The following is a 12,557-nucleotide window of genomic DNA, read 5'->3' as shown; positions in this document are numbered from 1 at the left end:
AGGTTTATATATATATATACTGTATATATATATATATATATATATATATATATATATATATATATATATATACTGCACTAAAGACATTTTTCAATCTTTATGCATTTTGACATATATTTATTAAAAATATAATAATATATTTATTAATCTGTTAAACTTGCTGCTCTCTACAATGTTGGTGACATTTAGTCCACATTCATTTACAATGTAGAACACTAGAATCTCTGCAGATGCTCTTCCAGCATTTCCAGGACCAGCAAACCTCAGTCAGCATCTAAAATCAGACCATGCTGCTGTGGACAGTTTTAATGCTCCTTTGCACCGGTTGATTTATGATGCCTACTGTGCAATATGATCTCAACAAATGATTAGTCCCTAGATTAGGGACAACGATGTTAGTTATTTCATGCAATTAACTGATGCATATGATGATATGCAGATATTATGTCAGGAAACAGATGTGGTTTAAGCGTGTTAGGTGTGTTAAGAGACAATAGAGTGCTGCAATCTCGTGTAGAGCTGCAGTATCCATCAGCGCGCGCCTACACACTTCACTGCGTTACAGCTAGACACTCACGTGCGCTTCATCACATTACATCACACACACACACATAGTTCACAAAAAGTCATGGCAAAGTAGTGTATAGTTTTGCATATTTGACACAGCCAATGCATAAGTGCATACAAAAATATACGAATATATACTAATAGGCCTATAGGCCTATGGGTTATTTGAAAATATTTAGGTAGATACTGTAACCCAAATACGGGTTCAAAAAATTAGAAGCAAATAATAATAATAAATAAATAAAAAAAATAAAAAAGCTAAAAACAGCTGAAAGTAAGATCTGCCTACATTTAATAACAAAATGTTGAAGCTCTTACGGTGTAAACGTTTAATTTGATGTGTTTTTGGATGTAAGGAAATCACACTCAGACCTTCCATGCATGTGCCATGAGCAAAGGTGCAAGCTCAAGGATTTTTTTTTTTTTTTTTTGCAACAAAATCATTGTTTCACTCATTTATGTTATGCGTGTTTTAAAAGATGCCAGCTATATATGAGATGCCGCCTTACCGTCGGAAGCCTGCGCGCTGTGTAATAAAAGTAGGAATATTGCTAAAGATGAGAGTTTAGTGCCCCGCATCCCTCCAGACGTATGTGTGCTCGAGCATCTTCTCCTCCTCTCTCCGGAGCGCAGGATGCTGCAGCTTAATCTATGCAAATCTCTCCAGATTCCCTCTACACGACCAGCCATTTGTGTTCGCAGAGGAGGTGGCCCGGTGCCGGTACTGGACCAGACATCTGCTCAAATCCGTGAGTCAGTGGGATGTGCGCTGGTCACGCCGCTCCAAGTGTCAGAGGAGAGCTGCAATCGTGAAAATGCCCATAGTCCACTATCACTGCGACACAGGGGAAGCGAGAGGGAGCTGCATTTTTGAATGGTTTATCTATGGCTCACAGCTCCTTCTTACCGCCCATAATGTGATCGGATGTTGGAAGGAATGCATGTCATTCTTTGTCTGTTGTTCAGTGAAGCTGTCTTATGAAAAAGTGCTCGCATGCAGGGAAGCGGTAGTTTTGTGCCATGTGCATGCTCTAGTGGTCAATATAGAATATTACTGTTAGACTGATTTATAATCCACCAGTTTCTAATAAAAACAAACAAAAAATATTCTGCAAACACTTTGTTTCAGTTCTGGATGCTGACTGGTTGCCTAAGCACTTTTAGCTGTCTCAAGTGCCTATAATTGCTTTTAAAAACGGTTATGGAATAACAAAAATATTAAGAATACACACTTTAATTAAATAGTTTATATTAAGGAAATTCATTATCTGTTCTTCTCACAACAGAAGATATGATCTCTGACAACAAATGTGCAATGCAACAAAATTAGGGATCCTATGGGTGCTGTTGTGAGCAGGGGCCTCATTTATAAAATGTGCGTACGCGCAGATTTGATCTTACGCTACGCTAAAATCCACGTCAACGTTAATATTTATAAAACGGTCTTTGACGTGGAAAAGTACTTACCGCCACGTCAGGGTCTGAGCAGGTGTAGCCTATAGCCTACGTTCTTTTCCTTGTGGCAAGGTCGGAGTGCAGCTATTTGAACATTAAGCTGCAATAATAATAAAAGCGGTGTAGCCTACGTAAAAGCAGCACAGAATTCATCATAAACAACAAAGATGCAGTGTAAGAGATTGATTGTTCAGTGTAGTCAGATTTTTTATTAGGCCTAACGGGAGTTTTTGCGAGATTAAACTGACCTTTTTAGTAGCCTAATGTTGAGAGTTCTTTACTCGCTTTCTGTACACAGTTTAGCCTATTCCATGTTTTTTTTTTTTTTACAAGAGAACTTGCGAAGTCTTGTTTTGTCTGTGTAGCCTAATAGGCCTATGTCGTGCAATAACGGTTTTAATATATTCTATTCATTGTTAACTGTTTTTACTTATAACATCTGCTGCTTTGCTTCTGTGAAAATGAATAGAGACATCAGCCTTAAACTATGTTTTTGTCATTTACATATATATACACATATATTATATGTTTGTGTCAGTACATTAATGGCACATTTGAGCAGCATTAGCTAGTAAACTGCAAATATAAAGAAATGCCAAATCACATGCAGTTTTTTTTTCAGATCGGAGACCATAATCGTGTAATAATTTATTTTATTATGATATGAAACGTCTAACATTTTCTTTCAATAATGTTTTTTAAAGTTTTGCAATACTTTTGTGAAACTAAACTTATTAGTTGTCATAGCAAGTGATTTTAATAGTAGGATGGCTCACTTTTTATAAGATGACTTACTTCGTAATTTGTAGTTTATTCTTACTTTTACCTAATTGTTTTATAATTACTACTAGCCTACTACTACTACTACTATTATTATTATTATTATTTCTGTTGTTTCTAGAAGTAGTAATTTTGATAATAGTCAATAGAAAAAATATAACTATAAAAAATATATTGTTTGTCCACAGACTAATTACACGACTAAAGTCTCAAATCCAAAGAGATATTCTTTATAAAAGTTAAGAGTCAACCACGCCTACCTAAAACGACTCATTCTAACACACCCCCACATGTCTACATCACGATTTGGGAAGATTTGCATAAAGCCGCCCAAATGTTCACGCAAAGAAAGAAGGTGTAACTTTTATTCTCGCTGTAGTATTGTTGTTGCGGCCGCCATGTCGTGAAGACGCTGTGTGTTTCGTTGTGAAAGTGAAACTACTTTGTTTGGCCTTACAAAAGAGGACGATATCCGCTTCGTCATGCCTAGAGCTGATCCGTGCTGGTCGCTGAGGAAATACATCAACTTTGTGCTGTGGATCGCCGGATCGGTTTTCACCATGGACGAAGCGGAGTCCAGCCCGGGGTCGTCACATGTGGTTGCCGCAAGCCCGCCGGCCTCCGCTCACTCAAGCCTGCCGTGTGTGATGTTGTGTGTTTCAACCACATTTTGCTATAAGTTTGATTGCATCATAATCTGGAAGAGAGGCGTACGCACGTGTTTTTGTGCACACGTTCGTTTTCTCTGAATCGCACTTACGCACTTTTGAGAAATTATCTTAGAGCAAATTTAGGATGGTTAATACGCAACATTTTATAAATGAGGCCCCAGGTGTTTTGTAATAGCAGTTTTATTTTAACACGGCTGAAACGTTGTATTGAATCAGGTACCAGAATGTTAAATATATTTTATAAAAATGTTCTTCTTTTATACACTGCTGGCCAAAAGTTCCACCTCCATCTTTACTTCTCACTGGCAGCGTTGCATCAGGTTGGTGTTGAGCTTCCGAGTCCAGCCCTGTACTGACGGAACGGAAAGGAATTTCCATACAAACAAATACTGCTCAAGCTGCATGGCATGGCCAACCATCTGCATAGATACAGTAGCTGCTCACTTTAGCTCGAAGTCTTTCACTACAGTCATAGGGACTTCGCAGATGAGCAGGGGCAGAGGATTCTTGGGAGCCAAGACCACAGCACAGTTCACAGCCACCTCACCAGATCGTCTGTAGTGGCCTTGATGGAGTCTGTGTTCTTCAGGCTGCAGCTGAAGACCTTCCCAAGACTCCTTACTGTTTTGTCGGTGACAGACGAGATCAGGTCTTCTCCAAACCTAAAGCAGAATTTTGGGGGTTTAAAACTCCTATGCGCCCATGACATGAGTTTCTCTAACCCTTGGAGGCTCTGAGCACTGTTGCTGTTGTCACTATGAGGTCCAAGGCGGCTCTTATAGGAGGCTGCCTCACTCCAGACTTGCTGAGAGGGCCTCTGCACTCCGTCTTTGCTGACTTGACCTGCATGTTCATTGCCAGCACGAAGAGGGTCACTGAGATGGTGCACCCTACTTCCATTTTAATATATTTTAATATGTAATATATTCCTGTCATGGTAAAGCTGAATTTTCAACAGCCATTATTCCAGTCTTCAGATCCTTCAGAAATCATTCTAATATGCTGATCTGGTACTCCGTTACGGTTTTACTGTATTTTTGATGGTCTGGTGAGCATGAGACTTTTCAAAAACATTAAAACATATCTTAATTTCAAACTTTTGACATGTAGTGTATTGAAACCGTTATGAAATTGCTTTATACAACAGTTAAACACATGTAGTTAATATTGAGTATTGACTCTGTGAATACTTGTGGCCACCTACTGTAACAACGTAAATTAAAGGGTCACTGATAGATCGCTAACAGTATTCAATTATTTATTGACTGATTGATTGATTTGTGTATTATTGTGAATATAGTCACATAACAAAGGTGTACATAGGAGTTACAATATTATTACAGTAAGTTACATTATTTTTTGAAAACTTCCTATAGTGCAGTGGGGCACTTTGTTTAAATAAATAGACAAATAAGGAATGTATTGGCTAAAAGATGATTATGGTGATGAAAAAAACATATTTGAAACATCTAATGTTATGTACTGCAAAGAAGTTAGATACCTGCCATGTTTTGTTTCTAAAAGAAGGGTTGCAACATTAGATTTTTTCTGTTTTCTCTTTATTTTTCTTTTGTATGCAAAGTGAATCTTGACAATACAACACCATGAATTCGTATTCACTCACCAAAAGTCACCTGGAAATTCTGTTTAATGTGACTGAGAAGGCTTGATCACATCTTTATTCACTGAGAACTAGAGAGGAAACATCAATTACACTCTGTAAAGACATTATATCCAAAGGGTTACATTTCCCCAGTCCTCATACTGTTAAATATTGCACAGTGCAAGTGCTACATGACAGACTAGTGTAGCATCAAATCATAAAAGAAAAAAATTTAAAATTCAAAAAAGCCACAAAAGTCTACAAATATCAAACCAGTGAATAACAGTTTCATTTAATAAACTCTTAATTAACCAAGTAATTGAAACATGGAATCCACAACTTGCAGTGTGAAACAACTTCTTTGACAGATTGTAAAATATGCTAGAAACTATGGAACTTGTATACACAGATAAAAAACAAAAAAAACAAACAACAAAAAAAAAACACATATTGGGAAGTCATTTTCAGGTTGAATGGTAAATAATTTAGGTAAAATAATTCAGAAAAATGTTGCCAATACATTACTTCCATAATAATAATAATATAATGCATAAAAACATTGAATGTCATTACTGTGGCAATAATGTTTATTGAATGCTGTTAATAGAAAAGAGTTCAACATAAATCATCCATGTCCTTTCGAATTTGTTTAAATATGAACATACAATAAATATTGAAAGTGTTGAATATAGTTTTTTCTATATTGTCATTGGATGTATTCAGGCTAAATGCTGGTGGATGCCATTTCACAGGGATCGAAACATGCACAGGGTGCAATACATTACATTCTTTATGCAGACTGAAATTAGAATATCAAAAAAATAAAATTAGCTGGTTAAGATTAACTAGACATATATTAGTGATTAATAACTCAAATCAAGAACATCTATAATTTTTTTAAAACATGTATATAACCATTTCGATCCCTGGAATGGAAAGTTATACTGTTTGTGCCATTTCACAGGGATCGAAACATGCACAGGGTGCAATACATTACATTCTTTATGCAGACTGAAATTAGAATATCAAAAAAATAAAATTAGCTGGTTAAGATTAACTAGACATATATTAGTGATTAATAACTCAAATTAAGAACATCTATAATTTTTTTAAAACATGTATATAACCATTTCGATCCCTGGAATGGGAAGTTATACTGTTTGTTGTTTCTTATATTTGGTCTGGTCAGTGGGTGAGCTGAATACTTGTTTTTGCAAAGTGAATGTGTCATTCCCAATACCATAATCAAGGCACACACAGTGTTGCTTACACTGCTCACAAAGAGAGAGAGAGAGAGAAAACATGACCATGACCAAACATGAATATAACACATCAGCTGACATCAGTGATAATTTGTTACAAACATGTTCTCAATTTTCAAATGACAAACATGAATAAAATCAATTAATTTGGAGACTAATTTATTTGAATCACACCACTGTATATCAAAGCATGGCCATGTGGTTACTGCACACTATACTTTTAGTAAGTGCTCAGTGGCATGAGGTTATGGGGTTGATTATCATATTAACCGAGAAAAAAAAACAACTTAAAAATACAGATGTTTGTATTTCTGAAACACTGCAGAATAACTGTTCATTAGGATAAAGTTAAATCAATCCTGCAAGTTATTACAAGTCAAAAACAGATAAACAGGTAAACATACAAAAATTAAGTTACACAAATACATCCATTAATATGCAGTGATGAGTCAAAACGGTTATGAAGATACAATACTGATTTGAAAAAAAAGAAAAGAAAAACAATTCTAAATGTCCAGTATCAGCAGTACAGTAGTTACAATGACACTCCAAACACTGAAGCAAAAAAATTACTCAAAATCAAAATCCACTTCTAGTTTAGGCAATCAGAGAGACCCATACAAATAAACGAATGCAGATATGAACTAGTCTAATCTAATTTCACAGCTATCTGAAGTGGCAATCAATATATAGCAGCTTGTCTATGATACATTCAAGATAGATGATACGACTTATTACTTGTTCAAAAAGCTAAACATAACCTCAGCCATTTTTTTTAATACAATTTTTGAAATTTACCCCATGACTATAATTACTACAGTATACGTGAGGTCTATGCAGAAAGAGTAGCTACCTTGCTTAGAGAAATGGCTCTGTTCCAAAGCCTAACGAGCTGCCTTGCTGTCTACTGCCTTCATACTCAGCTGATATAGAACATTATAGTCATTCCCGCAGGTTTCGCGCTTATACCAAACATGCCCGCACCACCACTGATCTATATTAGTGGAGCGCACAATCCGTGCTGTGAATCTCAGAGAGCTTTTGCATCAGGAGTGTAACTACAATGCCTTGAAATAGCGCCTGCTTAGGCAGATCACTAGGTTTGGAACAGAGCCTTCAAATTACAGTCTTTGGTGATGCACAAGCAACTTCATTTGAGAGGCAAAAACACACAAACCAAGCAGAACAAACTGAAAACAAAAACGCCCACTGCATATATATATATATATATATAAATATATATAAAAATGCACACACAATATATTTAACTCTCCCTGACGGAATGTATAAAATGCAGTTGACACCAACAAGCTTTCAACATATGATGATATAATTAAGAACAAAATCAATTCACACATGCATAAATGAGAATTGCACACCTTAACGCATGTTGTGTATATTGGGTGTTAATTACATTACATTACATACACAGTATATTGGGTCCGTGGATAAACTCTTAAAGGGACCGCAGTCCAATATTTCTGCTGCTGTCTGTCATGTTAATCAAAGAACAAAAGACAAAGAAAATCATTTTCTGCTCATAATCATTCTCTGCTGTTTATAACTTTAATGGTAAGCATTAATCTGTATTTAATTTTTACAATGAAGACTACAGAAATTAATAAAATATAAAGTAACACTGGATGTGTTACTTTACATTTGATTAAATCAGAATCAACAAAAATCGGTATCGGCAGATCACACTAACGAAAAATCGGAAATCGGAATCGGCCAAGAAAATTGCAATCGGTGCATCTCTACAAATTTTCCAATGTTAAAGACGCGGAGGATGATATCTTTCCATTTAAGTGAATCTCAGAGAGCTTTTGCATCAGGAGTGTAACTACAATGCCTTGAAATAGCGCCTGCTTAGGCAGATCACTAGGTTTGGAACAGAGCCTTCAAATTACAGTCTTTGGTGATGCACAAGCAACTTCATTTGAGAGGCAAAAACACACAAACCAAGCAGAACAAACTGAAAACAAAAACGCCCACTGCATATATATATATATATATATAAATATATATAAAAATGCACACACAATATATTTAACTCTCCCTGACGGAATGTATAAAATGCAGTTGACACCAACAAGCTTTCAACATATGATGATATAATTAAGAACAAAATCAATTCACACATGCATAAATGAGAATTGCACACCTTAAACACACCGTGTCAAGCTTCAGCACAAAAAAAACTAGCTCTATTAAGATATATACTCATGTGCGTCTATACATCAAATACTGCATGGTCTGCTCAGGCTAAGATGAATCCATGACCCTGAATCAAAGACCGATATTTGCATTTGTGTCTTCATCTAGTCGAAGCCATGCCCACCACAGCAAACACAAACACACGCAAACCCAAAGAACTAAAAACACAGCCAAAAAAGAAAAACAAACTATATAGATTGTATTGCAGTTTAACTAAACAGTACAAATACTGTTAGTTTTGTAGATTTTTCTGAATAGAAATTCATTGTATTCTCTATACATCTAGTGAATTTAAGATAACAAAAAAATTAACAACTAAGAACAAATACAACAGCAAGCATTTGCAACAGCAAAAGCATGCCGTCTTCCGATGAAGTAACGCAAAATGCAACTCACTACATCTCAGATGGATCCAAAAATAAGCACTGCGGTTTGTGCAATGCAGTACACTGATGCCTATCTATGCATGAAATAATACACCAGTGTGTAATACATATACACACGCTCACACAAAGAATGCACGGACTGATTTGAATTGCAAGTGTTGCAGTCCAGGACACGTACGCACACAAACACATTGTATATACACACTGAGAGATAGTGTAGTAGAACACAAACGACTGCCGATATATAAGGCACTATGGCTGGGGACAACAATGCAGCAAGCCTCTAGACACATCAAGAGCCCCTATAGGCTTCTCTCTGATCAACATCATGCAACACATGCAGCATGTGACGAACGACTCTCCATTCCAAATGACACAAAAGACGCAGAGAAAAGTACAAATACTTGTAACGCAAGAAAACACGGCAAGTGGACATATTTTATGTTGTGAACAACATATAGGGCTGCCTTTACAAACAAATGTGTGTTGTATACAAGGTAAAGGCAATGTATAAAAATAAGTTGACCATCACATGATTTTGGACACCATCCGTTGTTGATATTCATTAGAGGAGCACTCAAATCTGAAGATCTGAAAATCTGATAAGGTGATGTGTATCAAATGTGCAAAAAAAGGTTTTTCTTATTCATCCAATCGCTTGCTTCTCAACCGTGCGCGTTCTTTACCTACTTGCTAAAGACTTTCCAAATGTTTCCTCTTTTAAAGCTCTTTTTAATTGCACTCGATCAAGTCTACGTGATTCAGAGAAACTGCTTCCTTTCTCTCTTGTGCCATGGCTTTGGGTGCGGGAACCAGGTGGTTTGTGGTTTCTACAGTGAGCCTGGCGTTACGTGTCCGTGTTGGTGGCCCTCCAGAGGGTTGCAGAGCGAGTCTCAGACATACGGGTACTGGTGTAGTTTGGTGGGACTGAGGGGGAAGCCTGCGTATGCAGGCGATGCGATGAAGGAGTGTGGGGGGAACAGAGGCTTGAATTGGCCTTGAGGGTGGAGGGTTGGAGAGGGCAAGAGGCGGTTGAGCCCCACAGTGACCTGGTGCACAAGGTGTCCCACCGGATGAGTGAGGCCATAAGCCGGCTGAAAGACGTGATTCCTTGTGGTCCCAGGTGAAGCCAAGAGGTGGGCCATTGGGGCATTTGTCACCAGGGGGCCTGAAGGGGGGTAGGACAGTAAAGTCGGCTGGGTGTGAGGGTGGATGCCCAAGTGCGATTGAGGAGGGTGGGCTGTGTGGGTGGGACTTCCGTGAGGCAGCGTGAAGGTGTGGCCATGAACAGTGGGTGGGATGAACGCTTGAGGCCGGCGGTGGCTGTAGTTGCCGTTCCACTTCTGGTGGGACGAGCCATAATGCTGGACCTAGAGCACAAACCAATCAGTGGCAATCAGCCAATAATGATTTTTATATAGCCGAGAACCAAAAAATAGCCCACCATATTTAGTTTTTATAAATATTGAAATTCTAATTTGTGACCCTGGCCCACAAAACCAGTCATAAGGGTAAATTTTTTGAAATTGAGATTTCTACATTTGAAAGCTGAATAAATAAGCTTTCCATTGATGTATGGGTTTTGTTAGGATAGGACAATATTTGGCCGAGATACAACTTACAAGAAAATCGCCTTTAAAGTTGTCCAAATGAAGTTCTTAGCAATGCATATAGCTAATCAAAAATTAAGTTTTGATATATTTACGGTAGGAAATTTACAAAATATCTTCATGGAACATGATCTTTACTTAATATAATAATTACTTAAAACAATGTTTTTTTGCTATTGCTAAAAATATACCCAAGCGACTAAAGACTGGTTTTGTGGTCCAGGGTCACATTTGTCTAAATAAATGTAAAAATAAAACTAAAATTATTTAAAAAATGTACAATATAAAAAGGGTATTAATTTTGAGATTTGCTAAAGATTACGTTTAATCATTTTATTAAATGATTTTATATGTCATTTAATTGTTTTTCTTTTCACATTGTTTACATTGCTTCTACTTAAATGTTGTGGTAAAATATGTTGCAAGATTCATGCTCACTGTGAAAATGCATCAATAATTTTTGAACGCTGAGTTGATTCACACATCTCAGCTTCTTTTTATTTATTTACTTTTTAATATACCTATTATTTGCATTAGTATGTTGTATTAGTAGTATCTTAATATCTAGCTGACTATCCAACAACATGGAACTGACCTGTCCAAAGGGGAGCTGCTGTTGAGAGGGCTGCAGGGGCGGGAAAGCCTGTGCTGTCTTCTGTTGGCGATTCACCAATAACGTTGAGTAGGGCGGCTGTCTGGTGTAACTACTGCGGCCTTTGGGTGGGCATGATGGCTCTATAAGTACAATGGAGGAAAGAGCAGGCAAACTTAGGCAACACTCCTTGGAAGCCTCATGGAATTGTGCTATATTAGTGCATTAGCTTGTAGTAAACCCGTCATTTGAAAATAGAAGTTGAATTTGAAATTAAACTAATTCATATTTAAATACATTTAAAGTTTAAGATTATAATAGCACGACCTGGCCTTTAAATAAGATGCAAGGTGCAATTTCATCTTTGGACATGCAAATTCTCAATCCTGAAAATATACATCAGTATTTCTCAAACACAGGGAATCCAAAAAATAAAAAATAAAAGTGTCACTAGTGTTGTTAACTGTCACTATTTAAAAACGTGAGACCAATTGCTTTTTAAGGGAAGATGTTTCAGAACAGCGTTTCTATAACCGGTTTGCTTAAAATTAAAGCGGTTTTCAATGAAATAAATTTGATTTTTTTTGCAATGCATTAACACAAATCATGCTCCATCTCCAGTTCACAAAGAACTGACAAACATCGTGAACCAACAAATGTGCTCTGGTCCAAACGTTTCATTGCAAATGTCGACTGCTGTCCATGACGATTCTTTATGTGTAGTGCCTCTGTTCTTATTTTGACAAGCCTCGCCGATTCTGGTGGATTTATGGAGGACTTCTGGAGGAGTGGTGAGATTTCAGCAATATCAGTCAAGTGTGACATCCCCTACCATTATCAGGGTGCTTAAAATTGGTAAATGTCTCATTTTGTCACTTCCATTGTGAGTGCGCTATGGAAACATGCTGTTTCAAACTAGAGCTGTTTGTATCCCTTGTGGACATTTGAACTTGACTTTTTCAGTCAGGCTTTTTCACATTTGCATTTGTCTTCAAATAATAAAATTTTTTTCATACAACATGAATTTTAACTGGGATTGTCAGTGATGTATTTTGATAGGGCTGATGAGATTTGTTACCTGTGCGGCCCATCGGCTCATTATTCTGAACCCGCATGGGCGGCACCACCATGGTGCGGACGGGCAGTTTGGTAGACTCAACCTCTGTAGTTCCATTGGCTTTGCAGTTCTGGTTGTTGCCATTAATATAGGTGGCCTCCAGGAAGGGGCTGTCAGCTCGACTGGAGGACACCGACGCTGGCGAGCCATCTACCGTAACACATCCGCTCTCACACTCATCATCTGACATACTGAACAAAGACCAAATAAATCTTACTCAGACACATATAGCACACAAAAACATACTCTGTGAAAAAGAGTGCTTGGAATGGAACACACTTTTTTTTTAAACTTCTG

At 37.2% G+C, this 12,557-nt stretch overlaps 2 protein-coding genes and 1 long non-coding RNA gene across 6 annotated transcripts in view; 1 reads left to right on the top strand and 2 right to left on the bottom strand.

Annotated features, from left to right (window-relative positions):
* LOC107704276 (UPF0606 protein KIAA1549L-like) overlaps positions 1-1,527 on the bottom strand; it is a 96,153-nt gene extending 94,626 nt beyond the window's left edge. For both annotated transcript variants that reach the window (XM_016507159.1, XM_016507160.1), the window contains exon 1: positions 1,077-1,527. In XM_016507159.1, coding sequence (XP_016362645.1) covers positions 1,077-1,257 — 181 coding nt within the window. In that variant the 5' untranslated portion in view covers positions 1,258-1,527. The remainder of the gene's footprint in view (positions 1-1,076) is intronic.
* LOC107704277 (uncharacterized) overlaps positions 1-7,333 on the top strand; it is a 9,892-nt gene extending 2,559 nt beyond the window's left edge. The window contains exon 3 of the long non-coding RNA XR_001635940.1: positions 6,935-7,333. This is a non-coding gene — a long non-coding RNA (uncharacterized LOC107704277). The remainder of the gene's footprint in view (positions 1-6,934) is intronic.
* A 1,207-nt stretch (positions 7,334-8,540) lies between these two features.
* The window catches only part of LOC107704275 (homeodomain-interacting protein kinase 3-like), a 65,185-nt gene continuing 61,168 nt past the window's right edge, over positions 8,541-12,557 (bottom strand). For all 3 annotated transcript variants that reach the window (XM_016507156.1, XM_016507158.1, XM_016507157.1), the window contains exons 14-16: positions 12,222-12,451; positions 11,147-11,286; positions 8,541-10,311 (exon numbers count right to left, since the gene is read on the bottom strand). In XM_016507156.1, coding sequence (XP_016362642.1) covers positions 9,835-10,311; positions 11,147-11,286; positions 12,222-12,451 — 847 coding nt within the window. In that variant the 3' untranslated portion in view covers positions 8,541-9,834. The remainder of the gene's footprint in view (positions 10,312-11,146; positions 11,287-12,221; positions 12,452-12,557) is intronic.

Source organism: Sinocyclocheilus anshuiensis, unplaced genomic scaffold (genome assembly GCF_001515605.1).
Source record: "Sinocyclocheilus anshuiensis isolate Anshui unplaced genomic scaffold, SAMN03320099.WGS_v1.1 scaffold863, whole genome shotgun sequence".
Classification (NCBI taxonomy): Eukaryota; Metazoa; Chordata; class Actinopteri; order Cypriniformes; family Cyprinidae; genus Sinocyclocheilus; species Sinocyclocheilus anshuiensis.
The sequence above is the reverse complement of the archived record's forward strand: the minus strand, read 5'-3'. Positions and strand labels throughout refer to the sequence as shown.